Source organism: Varroa jacobsoni, unplaced genomic scaffold, assembly GCF_002532875.2.
Source record: "Varroa jacobsoni isolate VJ856 unplaced genomic scaffold, vjacob_1.0 scaffold_611, whole genome shotgun sequence".
NCBI classification, from domain to species: Eukaryota; Metazoa; Arthropoda; class Arachnida; order Mesostigmata; family Varroidae; genus Varroa; species Varroa jacobsoni.
In genome coordinates this window covers 15,264-38,183 of record NW_019213513.1, presented here as the reverse complement: position 1 = coordinate 38,183, position 22,920 = coordinate 15,264, and the positions used below count along the sequence as shown (strand labels likewise).

Sequence of the window (22,920 nt, the reverse complement as noted above, 5' to 3'; positions counted from 1 at the left end):
ATATGTGTTCGTAAAGTACATAATAAAGAAACGTACTACATATATCAAGTACGAGTCATGTTTTGGGTGCGCCACTTGCATATTTGCTAATAGCCACAGTTAATTTCCCGTTAATTTTTCGATGACATCCTTACGTACGAACACTTGGGTCAGGCGAGGTGATCCAAGTTCGAAACTGGGCGTAGACTTATTTGGCTTCCGATTGTAAGAGTAACCATCTCAAGTCATGCCTAACGGCAGGCGCTGGACATGAAACACGAAATACCGACTAAAAGGCAACAGTCTGAATCGGCCAAACTCATGTAGTACAAATCTAGCTTTTTTCGAAATTGGTCGTTTTCATTTATATGAGTTAAACTTCCTCAACTTGCTGAAAGAAAACAGGCTTCTTCTGACTTTGTTCGAGACTATCGGGGTAGGTCACAGCAACTGCACGATCAAACGCGATGTGGCAAACGCGCGCCATATATCCTCGTATTTGTATATTGCCAAAGGCCCTTTGACGTTAGTCTGGTAGATTTGTATGGTTATGATCATTCTTAAGACGGTTGGGGTAACATTCTCAGCTGTTTGATTATTTTTTTCGTCACTTTCACGGCTTTTAAAGGCATTAATATCCTAGCTATTCACATAAATACCTAATACATCAAAACAAAACTTTTACGTATAGAAAAATTGATTATCGTGGTTATGTGCTGCTCGGCTTGTGATTAAATTCGTCACGACGCATCCCATCGATACGTTTCAAGTCTCAGCTAAGTGTGTTACGCACGCAACGTTTCTACGTATTCGTTATGTGTGCCTCCACAATCGAACATATTTTAGAACGTCTTTGTCAAACCAATAGGCTCCTGTGTTTAATCCTTACCAACATAAAATTGTAGACTTATATGAGACCTATCTAAAGTTCTATTACCTGAATAACTGCTACGAAATGAGCTGACCCGTCGTTCTTATTAACTGCTCCTAAGTTTAATGTGTTTTAACAACTGATACGCAACTTACGTATTTAACTTTTTGCAACACTAGCACACCCGTGACGATCGTCAAGCTCAGTGAGTTTGGCTGTATAAATTCGAATTAGAATTGGGCAGTATTCTTTGCTAAGCGGCCAACTGTGAAGTTTTTTCGTGGCTGCCTCGACGCAGCGCTCGTTGTACGTCTGTAATGAATAATCGTAGCTCTTGCCCTCGGCTTGACAGTGCAAGCCGAAACGGACGTTCTCAACAACGACGAAATGACCCAACTACGTCGAACGATTCTGAAAAGAAGGCATCGCTGTTTTCTCGTGGATTCTTGCGTCTGCTAAGGCACATACGTAAGCCTTCATGGCTTATCGTGTTTCAATTGCTGTTCTCCGAAGCGACCTTGCCAGGTCTGAAGGACGTTTTCGGTTTTAGTCCTCCGCTGGCCAGACTGATGTTCGCTACGGTGTTCCTCTATCTTGTCCACACAACTGTTACCGACATTAGCCAGCTGGTTATCAGCTATTTAGCGTACAATACATCATTACAGGTATTGCACATGTAGCAGAAGAAGGCCCCCACGCACTTTGCTTGAATTCAGCATCCGCTGGACTTTGGACATGCTTACAAAATGAAAATCGACCCTAGTCCTTCAAAGTTTGATCACAAATAAGATGTTAGTCTAAAAGGTTCCGATATCACTTGTTTTCCCTTGAGACCTAGAATGTAAAGGTTCTGTCTTGAGTAGTACGTTTTTTCTATACACTTGTAACCAAGCACCGATCGAATTCGATGGCTCCGAAGGGAAACCATTTAGAATAGTATGTGGATTTAATGAATTAGGAAATTAATTACCTCAGCTTTTTTGTCCTTTCATGCCATCGAAATAGTTTTTTGTCCACAGGTGAAAATCGAAGAACCCAAGGACGGTCCTATGAGCATGCCAGCGGTTACCATTTGTAACCAAAATCCATTGCTGCTATCAAAACTTTGTTTACCCGCAAACCGAAACTACATAGAGACAGAGACTAATAAAACGTGCAATCAACCCAATTGCGAAACCTTCATAAGTGTATTTTACGAAAGACTGTGTCTTCGTGGTGACGCGGAACGCGACAAGCTTCGGCTCCTATTTGGATCTTCTAAAGGTCAACTTGCTGCAGAAAAAGCCAGGTCCAAAGGCTATTTATTTCATACTATGTGTATCTGATAAAGCGAGCGTAGTGAAAGCATGGCGAGTTCCACTTTGTGCATATATATAATGAGAATGAACAATACAAGTAATGATTTTCGATTGACTTAGTCGGTTTGCTCTTTTGTTTGCTGTTAGGAAAATGTTCTTCGAATGGTATAGTGCGTTAATGGGCTTTGAAAAAGGTCGCGAAGTTTTGACCGAACTCAGCTATCCGGAGATAGCTTCTACCGTGAATGCGTGTTTCTTCAACGGGGTAGATTGTCGCTCACTCATCACAAAGGTTTTTATCAAAGTTCCTAAAGATTTCCTAAATTTAATCCTTGTGTAAGGGCTGAAACTAGTAGGGATAAAATCGGGTCTCTCGAGACTTTTGGGCACTAATCGATATCGTTTCCTCATAATCATAGAGTCTTCATCCGTTCTACGGGGTGTGCTTTTGCGTATATTGCAAATCGCAAGTAGAGGTAACAACATTCGAGACACCTACGAATGGACTGATGCTAAACCTGAAGGTCAATGAGGACGAATATTTACCCATGATACCCAATGCAGGTAAGAGCAGAGCCATCGATTCGTATAGCTTTGGTTAAACTTGCATCTTCGGTGCGTTTATTAGTAACGACAGATTCGTCTCTTAACCACTTAACGCCGTTTTATTCCAGGAACCCAGGACGGCTTCTAATCCATTTTGTATACTCTAGATCTAAAACTGGACGTCCTTACAAAAGGCAGAGACGAAAACCGATAAAAATAATTATATCCACAAAAAAAAAACTTAATAATACCTGCATTTACCATTAGTACGTACTGCTTTAATCGTAATAATACGTTCATCGTAATATATGTACGCAAATTAAATCGGCGATATGTTTCGAGGCATGCAAGAAACCTAATAAAGATATGTCTTTTTTAGAAGTCTATCTGCAACTCACTTAACTATACTACGGTTGTTCTTTGTTGCCGACAAGCACTACAGGTCATTTGTTGATGATACATAATAAGGATGAGCAGATTTCCGTATCGGAGGATTCCATACCTGTTTATCCCCTCGCCACCACGTATATTGGCTTACAGAGGGAGCAGCTTATTCGCCTGCCAGCTCCCTCGAACTACCCCTGCACAGAAAGTTATCCGGCAGAGGTCGCTGTTCATTTGACTTCAGAAGATAAACAGAAATATTCGAAACTGCTATGTCAAGATGTAAGAACAATTCACTATCAAGCTGTTCTCAGCCTATGCTTGCCTTCGATTACAGAACAAGTAGAAACGATGTATAACAGCACCATGTGTTCCTGCTTTAAAGATGTGTACACAGATGGCAATTTACCGCGAATGTAGATGCATCGATTTCAAGTATCGTCTACCGCAAAACCTGGCAGCGACCGAATGCTCTTACGTTCTGGGACAGCCAACGGGGAAGAACGCCCGTCACAATGACACTCTCAGATGTGCCCGTGAGACGGCCCGCAGGGTGAGCTTCGGTTTCTCCTTTCACAAACCTAGGCATGCATTTCGACCTTATTCGAAACAGGTGTCCGACAATGTGCAGATCGAGACCTCGTTAATTCACAAGCATTGCTTCAAGAATAGAAACAGCCCGCACAGAAATGCACATTTTCAAGCAAATTAATTTGAAGCTCTCATCGAATGGTGTTGGTAGATAGATAGTCAGAATTTTTTAAAACTTTGGTCACGCTTATATATCGAAGTCGCACACACACAGTCTGTTCTTTAACAATAAACTCGTAGATTTGTAGAGCTGATGAAACCAACTCTAACTAAGATCTAAAGTCTGAAATATAGATAAAAATCATTTTAAAACATACTTTAGTTTCGATCATTGTTTATTGCCACTTGAAATTACACATTAAGATAATTTACTGAGAAAATTGTCCGCTTGATACATACCCCCTGCCCGGGATTGCTCCCTTCATGAATCGTTTTCTCATAGAAATAATAGGCGATGTTGTCGCCACACACGATTCGTTTATACGTTTGGATATCAGTCGCCATCTGTACGTTTGATATTGCTATCAGCTTATTGTTCCTTAGCTGGTAACACGTCATAGGAACACCTTACAGGTCTTTTTTTTGTTTAGACGCACCCAGTCTCTTCTAATAAACTTGTAGAATTTACAGCAGCCTCGGCGACAGTGTCGTTTTTGTTATCTAAGTGTCAAAGTATAAATTTTCGATCATTATATTGCCGAGGGCTTGATGAGGAGGCTAAACTTCTAAATTTTTCAAGTGCAAAAACATTACTACGTGGTGGCAAATTTGAGATATTTCAGGTAGAGAAAGCTACGTTCCGCTGCGGATGTCTTCCACCATGTCAAGTAGATTTCTACCACAAGGTAATTTCAGCTCTGTTTTGGCATCCTGACGTGCAGCGTGAGTCCCTTGGCGTGGAAAGATTGTGTAATTCAACTGTATACGTGTACATGCAGTCAAACAAAATCACCGTTCGTCGTAAGGTAAACTGGCCACCTGAATGTAACACTCAACACGTAAATTAGCGAGCTAAAGCATGCAAAAACGAACCGGAATTAATGTTCCGAACAGTGTTTTTCAGTAAAATTAATCCTCTTCCGCTTGTTTGTTGTTGTTGCACATCTACCGACCTTAAAACGTAGCGGTTTATGCGTCATACATCAATAGTGTCGCATGCATAGAATAGAAAAGCTTAAGTTTTGATGGAGTCAAAATGACTGCAAGTGATTAGAGGAAGGCATCGTTAGCCAGAATGCGTTTCGTACCTCATCGCGCTTCGCAGGTGATGCAGATCTCGCCGAAGGACTTATTGAACTCGATCGCAGGAACAATGGGTATCTACCTTGGCTACTCGTATTTATTCGCCTTTTATATCATCGACATACTGGTCCGAGGCGTCGCAGAAATCGTATGTTGGCATATTTTTAAGGCCAAACAGCTAGCACGTTATGAGGACGCGCGACTTCAGGCCTAGTAAGCACTAATCACAAACAATCTTGTGCATCTATAGAGAACCACCGACGTATTCTAGTTATAGAGGAGTCATTCTGGATCGTAAAAGATAACTATGCCGAATTTCACAGGCTTGAACTGTGTAAAAACGTCGTCAGCGAGAACCGTTAGCTTTCGAGAGACGTTGAATTTTAAGCTAGCCCAATGTTTTGCCTGTATAAGAATTCTGAAGGCCGTAGAGAAACATTCAAGATCCTAGCAGAAATTCGAAGCTTGTTTTCTAACAATGTTTCCACTAGTTACGTGTATATCAGAGTGCATTGTAACAGTAAAGATAGCAACATACTGGTCTGTGAAAAATTTCAATTGTTTAATTATAGAAATTGGTGATAATTATTTAAAACGGTGCGTTTTTGCGAGACGCATTGCTTAAACAATGTTAACAAATAAGGACCAAGCTCAGAAAAATTATTAGCAGGAGCCGATAACGTCCATTAGTTAGATCGAATCAGACATTTGTTCCTGAAACAGCTCCTGATCCACCTTTTTTCAACCCGAAGCCATTTTTATAATATTTGATTGATTTCTTCATTTTATACGAAGCTCGGCAACGCTCAGATACTGAGCGTCGTGGCAGAACACCATCATAACATATCAAAATGTCATAAAAATTTACCAAAGGGGATTTGTAAAGTTATTCTATATTAATAAAGATACGTGTACAAATATAAATCAAAGGGTCAATACTTTGCCGTCATATTTTATTTTTATTTTACACAGTTTCTAAACGATAGGCAAGGTCGAGGCGCCCTTGTATCGAGGCGCCTACATATATGAGGGCGCCGTGTGTGTGCCGTTGATCTGCATGAGATTTTCAGTTTTTGTGACTAAGTAGAGAATATTATAGATTTTATGTTTCTACATGGCATTTTTATTATTTGATATATCGTTATTGACGCGCACGCATGATGACTATCTATATGTAACACCGGGTCGTGATGGCACGGGCGGTGACGTCTAACCGAATCGCCTGTCGATGATTTTTACACAGATGTCAGGTTTATTTTCTCTTTTTACCTCAGACTTCTTATGTAAATATTCATTAGGTATTTAAAAGGACCCGATAGAGGGCGTTGTTAGGGGAAAGCACGTTCGGGAACGCAGAATAAAACGGGGCTATGCTCACTAGAACGGATGGTGTCTGCTGTTGCGTAGCTGCTGCGGTAAGGGGCAAACATTTAAGCTGAACGATCGATCCTTTTTACGATGTCGATTAAGTTCTGCCTTGTAGCATTGATTGCCTATAGTACGTTGGCCAGTGAAACGTTAACTGCAACCTTCCAGATTAACAATGTCCGGATTACCGCTGGTAAGTAGTAAAGACGGTAGCCATTTTTGTAAAACAAACGATAGATAATTTATCTCGAGAAGAGATCGACGACGTCAGGTATCAGCTAGACGCGCGCTAGAGACAACGGTGTTTTACAGTTAATACTGAAAAAGATTTATATTTATAAGTTGAAACAGTTGGTAAAAATATAAGCGCATGTTACAGATATGTTTAGTTAACATTCAGTAATAAACACTATAGTCGAAATGGGTTCAATAGTGAGATTTAATTGAAATTAACATAACCGGCTGTGAATGGAAGATTTACCAACAGATAAGCAAACGGCCTCGTTCGTAAACCCGAAACCTGACTTCGATAGTCCCTTACTGTTGGCAAATTAATATATGCGTATCTTTGAGAGAGAGAGTTTGTTTTTGGGGGGTGCGAATAAAATTTTTGCGGAACATCTGCTAGGAATAAAAGAACTTTACGAGAGAGCCTTTACCCTGACTATTAGAGTAAAAATGAAAAAGCTTAACGATCGATTATTTAGCTTTTTTTTTTATTTTTAATACATAGGAACCTATAGGGTCAAAAAGGTTCCTTTTAAGTCCACATCATTTTTGTATAATTAGATTTTCCTTTACTAACTAAAATATAATGGTTGTACTATATTTTTCACACATGAAAGCAGTATCTTAGGGTTAACATTACATATATATATGGTGACATGGGGCAAGGGGTCACCACGTTTTTAGTTAGCAATGTAACACTACTTTCAACTTTTACTTCTGTTAAATTTCTAGAATTTTTTGAATGCACACGGGTCAGGATCTTTTTCAGATTTGGGTTACTGTTTTTTGACCAGTTTTGAAAAGAAGGGGCTGTCGAATTTTCGGTAAACGGCAAGGAAGCAGAAAGACCAGCTTGTTTTGTTCTACCACAGTCGCGCTTGTCCCACATTTGACTTTTCAGAACAAACTGACAGAACATTAACATCTGGAGTTATATTACACAGCCATTCTGGAGACTATATGAGTGAGGTAAAGCTCAATAAGTAAAATCGGATGCCGGCGATGTTAATTGCACAGAGAAACTGAAAAAAAAAATAGGTGACTTCAGAGCTTAGTAACAATGCGTATATGTCTATATTTGTCAATATAAGCTAAGGCATCGTACTTTCGAACCCGCCGTGTCACGATATAACTGTGCGTTATATCTGGCTGCTTTTGAAAGACATTTTTACGACTTTGTTGACGTAACGTATCGTTCGGGCGAAGCAGCGCTGTCGATATATGCACGACATTGCCTATAATCTCAATTATATGGTATAATTTACCATACATAGGCATTTATACGAAAATTGTACATTATTACGATGATTATAGAAATTTCAATGCGATCAAATTTGTTCTGAAGAACAGAGCGCACGTTTTTATTGCGACCGCACGTCTCGGACAAGATATAAATGTATCGATAGCTGAACCATTTAAAAAACGTCATACGAACTTACGGCAGATAAACTATAACCTTTAGCCTGCCTAGTTTTGTAGTACACTCTTACAATGTACCTCTCATTCTAACCAGAATGATTACCCTTTCTATAAAGAAAAGCAGCTCTTCTTTAGATTTGTTGCTGAATTACCGATATCTTCGTAGGAAATCATTGGCCCCACTTGTGGCCCATATGAAACCGTGTAGTGGACCTATATGAGCCAACGACTGTCCTCAGTTGATAATACTCTGAAAATTAATAACTAGTGAGCCCGTTTAGGCTACAGAGTAGAAGCGTCTTTGACAAACAAACTGTCGTATTTTTTCTGTTGTTGCAACGCCTGTTATACACTCAGCTATTTTTTAATCTACAAATGTTAAAATTATTATTTTAATTAGACACTTCATTTAATTTTTTTTTACTAGAAAATGACCATATTGAAACTATCTAAACTATTCTACTAGTATCAACACTTATTTTGATCTTGATCTTAAGTTTCGTCCTAAGCAATGAGTAGCGTTTACATAATGGCGCGCCAACTACATAATATGTAAGGTCTCAGAGCTGACAGTTTGAATCAGCTCTCCTACAGGGAATTACCATTGGCCTTGCAATTATATAGTTGCTATACACTGCTGTAGGGTATATGCTGCTTCTGCTGAGCTTTAGTATTTGATTTAAGACATTCGACGAACTGCCCACGCCACTGGAGAAAAATGTTGACAGAAAAAAGCCTTTACCCCATCTGCAATTTGGCTTGACCTCGCATATGTAGCCGATTTAGTGATAACCAACCCCTTGTTGATACTCCGACTGGTCTAATCACTTCTTCCCACAAGTGGAAATAGACAAATGGTCAAATTTGCCCATTTTCTAAGAGCTTTTATAGAAACACGACCCACTATTCATTTATCCAATGGATAACGTTCAGTAATCCTTTTCTAATAATGGCCTAAATAGGTGAGGTGCGAGACAGAGACAGTGCCTATGCGTGATCACGCTTTAATGTGAAGGTGACTCGGGTGCAAGTCAGAACTTTATGAATGCGGCCTTTGCCACTAGTTGACGCTTCACTTCCCATGTCTCCCATGCCTCACCTGAGTCAACTCCATGTTTTTACTTCATGCATTAGAGAAGAAGCATGTTGATGTTTGTTATTTTTCTAATACGGTATGTAAACTATCACTAGCTACAAACACGCTCGATTAAATTAATTAAGTTCGGTACGAAGTCACAGCCCTAGTCTTGAATGGCTATCGGCTAATTACCGTAACCGCAGTTATTAGATAAAGCGTACATTTTACTTTGAACCTATGCTTTACTATAGTGACATTTCTACTTCAGGTAAGTGCGAACATCCTGAAACGAAACAGCTGTTCTCTGATACCTTGCTCCCTGCGGAAGGTTGTATGAAACTGACATGCGACTTGAAGAAGAAGACCATTAATGGGGTGTCGTGCCCGGCTGTCTCGAGCCCCCCGGGATGTAAACTAGTTCCGGGTTTTGGCCCCTACCCGACGTGCTGCCCAACCGTTGAATGCTAGCATTTCCAGATCAAATCCGCATTGGCTATAAATAAGCCAGTACATTAATAAACTTTCATTTGACACAAACGCCTTCCTTCTTCATTTATGCCCGAATGTGGCTGACGTTTTTCATAGAAATAAAGCGTTGTATTCAACGTGGACGCGCAGTTTCGAACAACAAGCCCTTGGGCGTATTTTTTTCTCGCACCATTCTACTGGCCAAAGAACTATATATATATACCGGCATATAAGTAGACATTTCTTGCGGATGAGAAGTGACTATGGGTCGTGGAGCCGATTCTGTAACACAGCTACCTTGCTTTTAGCGAAGGTGATATATGTTATAGCGTTGAAGATGCATGCTCAGCTTTACTCTTGTATTGATCTGAAGAGTTACGTTTCGTACTGTGCGAAGTTATTTATATATATGCTTTTTCCTATAGAAAAAGTTCAGCGTTTATTTTGCAAAGAATACAAGCGTCGATGGTATTCAAAGGACACTGACGTTTGTATATTAAATGGCACATTTATTTAACTTATACTTACATAGGAACGCAATAAGGAATTATGTACAGTGCGTTCGTCATTTGTTCTTTCATATATATATATATATATATATATATATATATATGTATATATATGTATATATATATATATAGCAGCTGATACGTGTAACTTTACTTCAATGAGAAGTGTAATTATTAAGTAAAATAGTCACAGTAATGTCTTCTACTGTATGCAGTTTGGCGAAATCCGTACAAAAAAATAGAAAGGCAAATGTTTGTATAGAAAGTATGTTTACGTCACAGCATCATAGATAGATTAACAGATTTACACCAAATCGTTTATCTAGCTCCGTATTGCTACAATTTACAAAGAAATATACATGCGCATCAGTCACCTCGTTATCATGCTATGGCCGGTATTATCATAGTGCATAATATATACCTTCGCCATCATATCACTCTTTGCAATATTTTCGATAAAATATCGCCAAAGCAACAACTGTCATTCGCGCGGCGAAACGACTAATTGTTATTGCTTTTGTTTCGTCGCAATGAGCGTTCTCGGGGGGTTTGAGGTGCTCGTATTGTAGGAGAGATTCGAGTCAGATCAAGAGGATTATAGTTAGGTTCGATTAATGCGTTCCGTGGCTTATAGTACTTCTTCCTTGGCCAACCGTTGAGACACATTTTATCTGCAACCACATCCGTGAACGACCATATCCTGATAGTTCTTTAGTATGACACGTTCGTACGCGTCAACGTAGAGCATCGAGATAGGGGTCAACTCGGTTGGCACGCAACAGGCCTTTGGCACGCCGTTTCCACCAGTACGCATTGAATTGACGAGCGTTTGAACGATGGCGTGATTCGTGCCGTTTAAATGTTCGGGTATGGGAAAGGGACAATTTCCCTGGCAGTAGTAAGCGTTATAACCTTGTGGGGCGACGATCCAATCATTCCAGCCCACATCGTTGAAGTTTATGTACAGACTGTGCCGACGACACTGCTCCCTGGGAAAGAAAAAAATCAAAGCCAAGGGACTGAGTGGTAATGGTTTACATTTAACACACTTGTATGCAAAGCAATGGAACAGACCAATAGATTTGTTTGTTTGTTTGTTTGTACTGATAGTGATCTTTGCAATACGAAATATCAGTCGCCAATCTTACTTCTGTCGGTTGTAGCTCTTCCTTCGGTGATGTCTCGTGGCCGCTCGCTTATTCCTCAATAGAGATAGTCGTTTCGAGTCGCTCTTGCTCGCGTGATAGGTAAGCAGGATCGGCTGCTGATTGTCCCATGAGGTCTCGTTTACTCGGCCAGGGAAGTTCTTCAATAAAACATATGGCGAGACGACAGCTTCAGTGGTATTCTCGCTCTCACGAAATACCTGAACGTATAAACCGTGATTTCGCTCAGTCTTCCAGCGCTGGACGGCTTGTACAACGTCTAGACCGATCCAGGCATCACGTTCGGTGTTGCCAAGCACTCGTTTGGTATCGAGCAATCGTAAAATAGCGTCGGGATTTTTGCGGGTCGCTGGCCGAACGATATCGTACACTTGAATCATTTGCACCTCGCCCGTGTAGTCGACATCGTCGAGACGTGGCTTAAATAGTCGAAGTTCAGCTCCAAGGAAACGCTCCTCATCGGCGATGTCTTCAGTTGAGATATTGAATTGGTACCGAATTCGGTTTATACCATAGAGATCTTCGTCATGCCGTTCTATCAAAGACACAATTGATAGAACGATTAAGGATTAATGAACTGTTAGGTTTGTTTGCTTCGATTGCTGTACTTGCGCGCCACTAGATGCCTTTCGTTTACAAAGCTAAACGCCTATAGAAGTTGAAGAATGAGACATCATATGCCTAATTTTGCACGTAACTGGCCCTAGGGCCTCAATGTCTTGAATTGTCTATCCAGTTTATTAAATATCGCCTTTCAACCGAACGTAATTCACTCAGTTATCCATTGAACAGTGTCTGGGCATCGCTGCTGGAACTGAAAAGTTGCTAAACATATGGCTGCGACCAACACTTTTCCAGTGTGTTACTATGAAATAAAGCTTCTATAATCCAGTCGTGATAAGTGATTTTCAATCATATCTACTTACGCGTATGTAAGTAACTTCGCACGGTGTCAACGGGCTGCTGGGTGAGGATTTGATGATGATCAATGGCAATTTCGTCACCAGGTTGATCGGAATTCATGAAGCGATGTTGCGCCAAATACAAATCGAGCATGTATTGTGGAATACTGCGCCGGCTGCGCATTCTTTCACCGAGCTTCAGGCGAAGTACATCAGGATCCGAAGCTCCAATGATATCCTGAAGCTTACTGCGCAGAAAGGACTAGAAATTGCAGCGAAACCAAATCAATTTATTACCAACTTTTTCATTGCATATATATGTTGCGTGTTTGTAGAATTGTTACCGAGATACGTTCTGTGATAAAAAAAAAAATACGCTACTGAAACTGTGGATGAGATTCTTTGCTTACATTTAAAGCCCCTCGATTGCTGACGGCTTCCTCAACGCCGCCCAAAGCATCGGTACAATTTGCTGTTGCAAATAGCGCGCTCAGATATCTGCAACATAGGAAAATACACATAAGTAGACACGCTTAATATATCTGTCATTTTTTATTGGCGGGGTTTTTTAATCATTACTTTAGCTATCAGCAGAAAAGGTTTGACGATATATTGGTTTGGTTGACAAGAATGTCCTAAACTTTGAACACTAGAACCGGTGCGCTAAGTAAGCTTATTTGAGGGAGAAGCATTGTGCAGTAATGAGATGCAGGAACATGACGGGCACAAGATCACAACGTTGCTGATCCTAAACAGAACTATGATAGTTGTGAAAAAATAGACGGAAATAATAACGCCGCATCATTACACTGTTTACGTGCGAAACAAAAGAAAGGTCCGCGCTCAAGAGAGGCGTGCTTACAGGACGAAACGGACCGCAGCGTTAAAATACGCTAAGAATGGATGCCTTGTTATGGTAGACCGGGCCAACCGAGTAGATGCGAAACTACGGTAGTTTCGAATGTGGGCTATAGCGAAAGCGTCATTTATAGATAAGAAACTGCAGCATAATTGGCGATGAGCAGGTATCTTTCCTACGGCAAGTCGTAACATAAAGAACACTTTCAATGTGTGTTCATTGTTTAGATCAGTCAATAACAAAAAACGCACTAGTTCGTTAGTTAACAGGCCTGTAGCTCGTTATGTAAAGTCAAACTTTTTCTATACGCGTTCAACAGATTGAAACCGAATCCCATGGTCTAACGTATCTATAGAGATGCCATCAAGGTGCGTGTTTCAAAACAATTTCCTAATTAAAAACTCTAATATTTAGGATAGTAATTGTTTCTGCTTAATAATAGGCCTAGCACATAGAGTGTCTGTAAGTTCTACGCAGTCCGCCATGAATATTGACAGAGGTGCGTGATGAATAGAAGGAACGACTTACATTGAAGGTTCAATATTTTAAAGTCATTTTATTCGTTGATACAAATAATCGTCTACATATTCATCGTTGACAAAAGACTGCGGTTTACTCTTTCATTGGGCAAACTAGAAAAAAACAGCATTTTGTCATTACTGATCGTCATTACGAATATGACTAGACGAATTTTTTCCTCGACTAGGCAAATCGGAACAATCTAGTAGTTTTTGGGAAAATTTATCACCCGTACCGTATCAAGCACCGCACCCGTCTGTCTCCCTTATGACGTCGCGGTTGCAGGACAAAGTTGTTGACTGCGCTAGGAAGAGGTACCTTCACAGAGAAATTGCGACAGTCGCCTAAGACTACACCTTAAATCCTTCACGCCCTCGTATCGAAGCTCTTTTTCTACTTCAACGGCTATTTGCAACGAAATGGCATTCATTTAACAACAGAGTAAGCAGAGAGAGACTGCGCGAACGACACGTCACATCTTACTTGTTTATTATATGTGATATGACACTTATTTGTCATCAATACCTGGCCACCTTGGCCTCCACTGGACATAAACGGACAGAAATTGGAAGGGGTGCAAAACAGGCATAAATAGACCTTACTTCTTTTTGTCCGTTGCGTAAGGCGGGAACAAAACGGCAAAGGAAAGCCTTTTGCTGCTGGTGCAACGTGTCTTGCGAAGCTTTGCTGGGCGGATATTTCGACTGTGGGAGCTATGGGACGGGGATCGTCACGGCAGCCTATGCAGCGCAAAATGACACACTGCCACTAATGACGGCTTCAACTGACGACACCAAGAATAGGTAATCAGCGGCAGGAACCGGCGCGGGAGTAACGGGATTGACCCGCCGCTTGTAGCTTTGACCTATAGCGATCTTTGCGTGCTATAGCAGTTTGCCACTTGTTTAGCCTATCAGTCGGTCAACGAGTGAGGCCGCTGCCGCATCAGCGAAACTGACGGACCAACTGGACGCCGCAGACCGTCTCGTGAAAAATCTAGCGACATCGGACACCGGTGTCACTGCGAAAGCGCGGCGGACTTTGCGCAACGATGCTAGTCGCGCTGCGATTACCGCTATAGGCCGTTGCCGCTAGCGACATACAAGGATGAAAAACTGAGCTAGGCCAACGCTAAACTGTCAACACCGCTGCTGGTGATAATGGCCACACGCCGATGCCCGACACAGACAACGCCAGGCAAAAATCTAATAAGATGAAGAATCCGCGACTGGGTAAACCGACGAGTCTACAACAGTGAACGACTTGCTCGGTTGGTGGAAAAAAAAAAAAAAGAAATAATCATTACGACGAACAGCGACAGGTACAATTCAAGTCAACATAGTCTATAAGTGAAGCGCTGTTGTCGAGTACTACACGAACAAAAAGGATAATGAAGATGTATACAATTGTCACTAGTTGAGTTGTATGCAAACTTCCCAAGTTTTCACCGCACGACGGCGACTGTGGCGCCGAAAATGGGCGGGCAATTTAACGCACGCTGATGTTGTGCATCGGCTAATATAGAAACGTAGAACGTCAAATGCATCACTATGAAGGGATCGAGGCGAAGTACATTCACACCAAGATCGATCTGTTATCCAGGCCAAGCTCTATGATGCTAGGCGCTATTTAGATGGTGGAGAAACAATGATACGTTCATTTGCGCCGGTATAACCTGACTAGTAGATCCAGGTAAAAGTTATATCATCTTTCGCCAACATGTAGACGGGTAGGATTAACAGCATATTCTAACTGAAGTTGGTCCGTATATGCAATTGTAGTACAGGCTGATGTGCGGATTCACAGTGCTCATTTTTGTGATGTTTGCGTGCAAACGTTAATCGACGTAATAAATGTATTTTATCAGGAAGCAGATTTTTTTTCATCGAATTTGACCTCTATAGACCTTATCGAGATTACAGAGAGAGATTACGAGACTGGGGAGTCACCCTATTATGATTTGCCAACGCCGAACAATAAATACGTAAATGTCTATTGGGTTACTGAAATGCGGTGTGCTTTGGTGGTCGTCGTAGCAAGCTTTTATATATACACATCTGCTAAAAAAACAATATGGTCCTTCTGATTCTCGAGTGAAGATCTATCAGAGAAGCATCTAGTACGCATAGATAATTCTTAGAGGTGTGTACAAACAATGACCAAAGTTCATAGATCACTTTTACAGCGATACTTATGTACTAGGCCCGAACTAGAGTAGTCATGAAAGCGTTACCGTCACGTCGCTATAGACGTGACACGAGTAAAATTACAAAAATGCAGCGTCTGCAAGAGGCACTCGTTCCAATTAAATAGACGCTTTGAGACACACTTCTGAGAACGACAATTAAGAATGCCCTACAGCGGATTACAAAGAGTAACAATTAGGACAAATTTCGAATGATATATTTAACTGTCTAAACTGCACTGACCAAAATACCTCCGTTTTGCAGAAAAAAACGAAAAAAAAAAAAATAACATTCATGTTTGTTCGTATGCTCTGTCAAAAAAAAATGAGCGGTACGTTTTTTTGTTAGTGTTGTCCACATTTAAGTTATAGCCTATATCCTCGAGAGATCATTAGATTTACATTTTTGTTTTTTACATTACACATTATTTTTGCAAGACATGATATCGATGAAGAGATCCGTAAAGACTTCAAATAGAAAATTAGTAGTAAACAAACACGTACATTGCTGTTAAGCATTGTATTAGTCGCACGTAGAGTCACACACAGACAGATAACTGAGACAAGAGTACAAGTTCATATAACTTCAATAAATAACTCTGTATCCGCTACTAATCATACAAAAGGACCAAAAATAATAGTAATGACGGAAATAGTACGAGGGGTTTCTACGTAGCTAGGTCAACGTGGTCTGTATACAATGACGATGTACTCCGAAACTCACATACGAGAAAAGCTAATTTTTCTCACTTCTAATATAGCGGTGGTCACTAACGAGTCGTCGTCGGTGCCACCCGAGCAATTAATATGTTGCCATAAAATGTCGCATTTATGGCCGAATGAGAATATCGTATACGACCTCCATAGAAATTTACTTAGGTAGACTTCGACCTGGAAACCCGTAGAAGCTGTAATAATAATCTTTTATATAATATCTTTGACCTACAATATCCTATTTGTCCGACACGAGTGGATTCTTTTTTATACTTAAGAAACGTGTCTTACGAAGAACTCGAACCAGTAGTTCCTGGCTTTGAAGGCAGAGAGTCAGCTGTCTGACCTATTAGGAGCAAGGTAGCACAACAAATATTGTATATTGGGGTACAAAGAGGAGTGTAACACCATTTTAATTTTCTTACACTTATCGAATGGCGAGGACTTCCACCATCTGATAATGGCTTCATTAGAAAGGAAAACCGAGCCATTAAACCAATCAGGACGTTATCTTATAGTTAAATGTGAGAAGCCCGCCACCTTGCGTTCGTTTTGTGTATCGTGATCAAACGCTTAAATCGGCCGTTAATAGCACCCATTTGTCTATCTCCTGCTATTTTTATCTATTTTACTGCCCATTTAGATGGGGCCTTCAGTGAAGCGCTTTTCTTATGTACCGCCATCACAGGACGTACGTAGATAGGCTTAGGTGGTAGGCAGCTAGTTCCTGTATGAAGAGAGTTTATAGATCATAGATTAATTTACTAAGAAAGATAAAAGATGAGATAGTCAGGAATCAGAAGGCGCTCATATGATTGGAACAAGCTGGTTTCGAACAGAGATAACATGGCTATTTGACACGAGTCTACGAAGTACGGGCCATTGTTGTCCTTTATTTTCGTATCGTATTTCGTTCGTAGATAAGTTAAAACGTTCACGGTACAGGTTGTATTATTGGGGTCTTTTACAAAGTGACGCCTCTAAGTACTCCCAGTAACAAAAATAATGCCTTTTGAAATTTGACAAATTCGTTGTCATCCCTCGGTCCACGTTGTTGACTTAATGCTAACATAAAAGACAGAAGAAACCGATAAACATTGGAAAGTCTAGTTCTACATCTAGAAAGACTAAAGTTAATCAATTGCACCAACCAACTTTGCCCATTCGGTAGTTGACAGCCCTCTCCTAGCGATTTCTGAAGAGCCGCTTTAGACTATCACGAAACGTGCTATACATAAGCTATACACCGCACACTTAATTTACACAATACGTTTCTCTCACTTACACGAGTATAGGCCACATCCCTAGCGAATGTGTTACTAGCCAAATCTGCTGCGTGGAATCACGTCTTTGTTCCTCAGACATCATCGTCTAACTGGTATATTTTCACTTCGATATCCTGTATATTGTGTCGTCTAATGCAGCGACTGTCCACTACTGCCCCCACGGCCCCCACCACCGTCATCAGCGGACCACCCCTCTTGCTGCATGCCCCATGCCGCATTTCATCGGTAGGCCCAGTCGAAAATGTAGGTTGGCTCTCGGCTCAAATAGAGACAATTATGAGACGAAAATTTACGGAGAGGGCAGATAGCCGTAGGATTTGCTACCTACTCGTACAATTGCTGCTCGTTATTGTTGGTCGATGATGGCTCCTTTCCGCCTACTTAAGGTAGAAGACGTACGAAAGCTCCACCTTGTTTGTTTAACAGCAGCGGCAGAGAGACAGACTCCGCCCACCAGAGACCTCACACGGAGGCGCCGACGACGACGGCGGCGACGACGACGACGACGACCACGACGACGACGGCGACAACAGCAACAGCAGCAGCAGCACCAGCAGCAGTAGGACAACTACGAACGAGAAAGCCAGTGTTGATGCCGACACCGCAAATGAGACGACGTTGAACTTCTTGTAGTTTGACCGTATGGCGATCAGCATTCGTACCGCCTAAGACCGGAGATCGTCCACCAAAGCCGATCCAGGCTTGAACAATCGTTCCCTTTGCGTCGTCCACGCACTATACTCACACCTACGTGCACTTCTTCTCAGACACCTACTTACATAGACGAGATGCATAGAAACTCTTCCTTTCCAACACATACATACGTAGACCAATCTATGAAATGCGAACAGAACGTGTCGCCCGAACGTCAGCACGTATAGGGAGTGATAGTAAGAAGGAAAGAGACAAAGTTAACTATCGTTGGTGACCATCATCTGGTCACGCATCGTGTCATAGGATTGAGATGGTTGAGTTGACAGCATCAGAGATAGAATAATATGGGCAGCAGCAGCGGCAGTACGCTACATTAAGGGCTGAGATACGTTGGTGCACTTCGGCATCAGGGCTAGTAGTGCTGGTGGTGGCCGTCGAGACATGAAGTCACAGGGATGGCGACGACAGCTAGCCTCATCTAGTGATGGTCGCTGCGATGACGATGAGAAGGCAGAATTCGCACTCCCTAAGGATGTAGAGAAGACGAGGAAGATGAAGACAAAAATGCTCAAGATGAGCACGATGTCGACGACTTAAGACGAAAAACGAAACTTACGATGAAAGAGGTCTATTGAAAGGCCACTGTCGAACATCAGAGCAGAGCTGAATTTGATCAGACTTTTCAATACATCGACGTGCTGCTGCTGCTGCTGCTGCTCCTATCCGCATATCCAATCTTCTAGAGCCGTAACCACGGTGGTCGCGCAGCTTAACGATAGCCACTGGCTTGATCGTACGTGTACTCTTCTACAATTGTCTACGTATGAACATAGATATCTGTGGAGCGATCCACTGATCTGCTTTTGTGTCTGTCTGTCCGTTTGTCCGTCTGTTAACCAATCTCTGGGATAACTCTCGTCAAGATGAGAAGGACGGTCAGGCGGCCAACCATGGACCGGCGCGGCATTTGTGCTGGTTTGTTTGTTCAAATGGACACACAGAGGCCGTAGCAGTAGCAGCAACAACAGCCAGACGTACTGGCGACGATCTTCGGCTGCCGTCTTCGGACTTCGACCGACGAGGTTCCGCCAGCATCGCTTTCCCCATGCACCGAAACCCAACGTTTTGGTGCTGTCTTCGCTCGGGCCGCCAGGCTGCAGACATAGCCGGAGCTAACCGTGGCCAGGTTAATCCGGTTGGCGACAGCCGCGCTTCTGATCACTCAGTAACGCGAGGAGAGGGGAAGTGAGCTAGAGAAAGGTTCTCTCGTTTAAATGCTTTCCGTCCGGTGGGGGGATCATACGAAACCTGAGACATGCACCTACCCTAAACCCATTTCGTCCCCCTCAACATTCACCTCATTCCTGGTCGTCGTCGGCCTATTTCCCTCATTGAAGCAATTAAGGGCTGAATGAAGTAGTTGTTGACGTCTGAATGCTTCGTAAGTAAACAGACACATATCTTAGGTTAAGAAGCAGCGACGCATGACAAACAGCTATCGTCAATAGGCAGCCGGCAGATTCGCTAGGGAAGATTTAAAGGCTATTGAGGATAACACAATAATATACCTTAAAGCTTGCTAATACTAACACGTAGGAGCTCATTTAGATTGGTAGTGTGTTAAATAATTACACGCTTGGTAAGGTATTAAAACATTATTACACGTGCGTGATATATACGTAATTAACAGTATACGTAATTATATCCACGAAAAGATGTGCGGGTCATCAAATAAATGCGGGTAAAAAAAGTAATATTTATTGTTGGAATAGTTACACGGCTATCTCATGCAGCGAACGGCAAAAATACACGATTTTCGATTCTCCTTAAGAAATTTCTAAGTGCACAGAGTGGGCATTTCGCAAAAAACAAACTAAGCAGTAAACCAGCTCAGCTTTTCCCGGAGATCTCGTTAAGATAAACACTCAACCTCAATAGAGCAAAATCAAACGGGAACTTGACTTCAAAGGCGACGATAGGTAGCCATCATGGCGATGTCCTTTTTTCATTAGTGCCTTATCAGCCACATCTCACGCTTTGAACCGAAGTAACCTTTCGTCGGAAATTAACAGCCTCAAGCTGCTCGTGAATGAATTGGGTTTGAGATGAGTGAATGATTACGACCTGTCGTTCAAAGAAAGGACTCGTTTTCTAAAATTGTGCGTCCACGAGTACCATCTATACGGAATTGTACACTAGGACCAACACGTTTCTTAAGTAGTTGAACCTTTCTGTCTTCATTGTTGAAGTTATTAAGTAAAAGTTTTCAAAAGTAATTTTCCTGTCTACGAAAACTCAAGAGCTAGCTCTTACGTAAGATGCTAGGAATCTAATGTTACTAGCACACCATAAACCATAGTTCAAGCTCATACCGTAACAAATCGTGAGTTTCGTTATTAGACTTTTTATTGCAATTACTTCGGAGCGATGTACGCCGTACTCAACATCGTCATTAGCTTCTATAGAATAATGGTCAGCTCTGAGCTATGATCTCTGAATAGATAGCCATAAACAGTCTCCCGAAATTCTCAGATACTGAAAGGTAAAAATGTGCAGCTTTGCGTTTCTCGTTATGTTCGCAGCTCTTCACACCTAAACTTATTTAGATAACACTTATCAAACCCATCTGCTCCTAGGTAGAACTACGTAATATGGTTGTAGGAAATGAGATGAAATAGAAGAGGCCAGAATTGGGGTTACAACAACTGAAAAAAGATGAGTTCAACTGCAACCGTTTGCTGATAACACGAATGCTACCGTCTTCTTCTACTGCTTCGTTTTGGCAGATTATCTCTGGGTTCCCATCAGTCATTCGTCCTTAAAGATATCTAGATGTCCCCCTGAATCGAAAACAAAGGTGGGCTTCTTTGTTCGCTGGTCTATGCATGCCACGGCTTGTGTCGGCTGAAAATCGTCAAATGTGGTTGGTCTGTCTTATGAACGCTAAGCGGAGCGCTCCATTAAAATATACGTGCCGACCGGCCAACAGATAGACAGCCATCAACACGCGTATAGAAACGATTGCGCAGAACAGAAATTGGCGTTTCGATCTGCCGCCGTTGGTGGCGCTGTTCGGAACTGACAGTTCTCAGCAATAGTTTTTTAAAGGGGAATTCGATCACTCAGCTGAATATCCGGTCTTTCAGTTTCATTTTTGGCTGGTCGATCCGGCCTAGCCTATCCGTCCCCGTCTAACGGTTGAACCCTCTGACCCCCACCAGTGTCATCATAGGCTAACCAATACCGGCCGAGGCTCCTCTCCAAGTCAGGCTCTGACATCGCCTATTCGCCCATTTACCTTCCAGCGACAATCCTCACTCGTTCAGGTACAGCATAAACATCACTACATAACAGCCCATAGTATATACAGACAAAGAGTGTGCACGGCACCCTGTCGTATTCACAGATCTGGATCAGATCGGAGACGTTGCGGCGCCGAAGGCAACAATAGAATAATTTCTATATAGAGTATATACAGATTCGTTATGAGAAGAGAGTCATTGGCTTTCATGTAGGCAAAATATGGCATACTTCGAAGCACGCTGTAGTCTCATGGAAACCCGGCTTGCGGCTGCTGGGCTGAGGCAGATGCTATAGGACTTAACGTTGTTGGCAGTCCTTCGTGCCGCCACTCAGGCCTCCACGTTTCGACGGCCATGTGAACGCAATACGCTCTACCAGTGTACACTAAGGTGTTGGCTGGATCGTTTTTAATTCGTGACCAGCTGCAAACTTTTTGCCTACACGGCCACTGCATGCAACAAGAGCTCAGAATTTCTTAACGTAATCGCTTGATTTTTGTACCTTCTTTCTAACTTGTGGATCTGCACGACACCTCTACGTTATGTTCGTATAATGAACGAGCTATAGCTGTGACCAACTGACAGACTGTGTTGCCAAGTGGAGCATGCCCAGTGTGTTTCTGTGCCCTGTTGGGTTCCACATAGGTGAGATGAAATTCTATTTCTCGATTTCTGCTCAAATAATGACTAATGTAGATTAGCGGCGAACTAACAAAAGCGTCTCCCATCTACTTAGTCGAGACGGAGTTCACCTATCGTTCGTTGTTCTATGGCTAAAAGATCCTAACAACCAAACGCCGAACAGGCTCTAGCGCCGCTTCAAACCCATCGTTGGGGTCTAATTGATTGTTTTTGGAAAGCAACAGGAAAGCAAAGATGAGCGGGATGCACGACGAAGATACGACAATGATCCGGAACACTGGCGAAATATAGTAGATCCTTTTAAAACATAGAAATTCTCTTTTGCTACGAGCAGCCATGACCGTTTGTGGTAGCGGGTCGAGCTTGTTATAATCATTAGAGAATAGCTCCTAACCCTTTTCCGGATAGATGACCGCTATAATATTCGTATGGTGTGTTAGCGTTCAATAGAACTTGTTCATGGTCAAAAAAAACATGTCGATCAGATGTGTGTCAAACTGCTTTGGATTTAAATAATTATCGAGCATATTGGCAGATCTTAGTTCAATGTCCCTAACGATTTACGTAGGCTTAATATGAGCGATTGTTATTAAGGAACCGAGTACCACTGAAACAAACATGGTACTCCGAATTCGTTGAAGACCGGCCTACCTGCTTGTTCCAGATCGCATGCCAGCAACATCACATCTTGGTAGCATTATTAAGCAGCT

General features: G+C 41.9%; 3 protein-coding genes across 8 annotated transcripts in view; 2 read left to right on the top strand and 1 right to left on the bottom strand.

The window, feature by feature from the left end:
• Window positions 1-12: 12 nt before the first annotated feature.
• Window positions 13-5,847, top strand: LOC111261899 (epithelial sodium channel subunit gamma). Of its 3 annotated transcripts, none has more exons than XM_022835751.2 (8): window positions 13-1,515; window positions 1,870-2,138; window positions 2,320-2,440; window positions 2,568-2,712; window positions 3,137-3,360; window positions 3,464-3,631; window positions 4,452-4,634; window positions 4,934-5,847. In XM_022835751.2, the coding sequence occupies exons 1-8, from the start codon at window positions 1,168-1,170 to the stop codon at window positions 5,123-5,125; spliced, it is 1,650 nt and encodes a 549-aa protein (XP_022691486.1). In that variant the 5' UTR covers window positions 13-1,167; the 3' UTR covers window positions 5,126-5,847. The 3 variants fall into 3 exon arrangements, with proteins under 3 accessions (XP_022691486.1, XP_022691487.1, XP_022691485.1); XM_022835752.2 differs by having other exon boundaries at window positions 2,296-2,440; window positions 3,137-3,300; XM_022835750.2 differs by having other exon boundaries at window positions 2,296-2,440.
• An 86-nt stretch (window positions 5,848-5,933) lies between these two features.
• Window positions 5,934-9,541, top strand: LOC147753263 (U-scoloptoxin(16)-Er6a-like). The gene is made up of 2 exons (XM_086968884.1): window positions 5,934-6,472; window positions 9,273-9,541. Exons 1-2 carry the CDS (start codon window positions 6,370-6,372, stop codon window positions 9,470-9,472), a joined length of 303 nt encoding a protein of 100 aa, XP_086825010.1. The 5' UTR covers window positions 5,934-6,369; the 3' UTR covers window positions 9,473-9,541.
• A 396-nt stretch (window positions 9,542-9,937) lies between these two features.
• dpp (decapentaplegic morphogen) overlaps window positions 9,938-22,920 on the bottom strand; it is a 23,749-nt gene continuing 10,766 nt past the window's right edge. For 2 of the 4 annotated variants that reach the window (XM_022835756.1, XM_022835755.1), the window contains 4 exons: window positions 12,460-12,547; window positions 12,074-12,311; window positions 11,130-11,682; window positions 9,938-10,970 (listed from right to left, as the gene is read on the bottom strand). In XM_022835756.1, coding sequence (XP_022691491.1) covers window positions 10,649-10,970; window positions 11,130-11,682; window positions 12,074-12,311; window positions 12,460-12,547 — 1,201 coding nt within the window. In that variant the 3' untranslated portion in view covers window positions 9,938-10,648. Of the gene's footprint in view, window positions 10,971-11,129; window positions 11,683-12,073; window positions 12,312-12,459; window positions 12,548-14,029; window positions 14,339-17,611; window positions 17,711-22,920 lie in introns of those variants that run through there. The other 2 variants (XM_022835754.2, XM_022835757.2) reach the window with 2 other exon arrangements.

Excerpts from the sequence above, each read along its gene's own strand:
- LOC111261899 (XM_022835750.2), top strand. The coding sequence starts at position 1,168 with ATGAATAATCGTAGCTCTTGCCCTCGGCTTGACAGTGCAAGCCGAAAC. Across the intron at positions 2,139-2,295 it reads CTTGCTGCAGAAAAAGCCAG|GAAAATGTTCTTCGAATGGT; the intron begins GTCCAAAGGCTA and ends GTTTGCTGTTAG. Across the intron at positions 2,441-2,567 it reads GTCGCTCACTCATCACAAAG|AGTCTTCATCCGTTCTACGG; the intron begins GTTTTTATCAAA and ends TCATAATCATAG.
- LOC147753263 (XM_086968884.1), top strand. The coding sequence starts at position 6,370 with ATGTCGATTAAGTTCTGCCTTGTAGCATTGATTGCCTATAGTACGTTG. Across the intron at positions 6,473-9,272 it reads CAATGTCCGGATTACCGCTG|GTAAGTGCGAACATCCTGAA; the intron begins GTAAGTAGTAAA and ends TTTCTACTTCAG.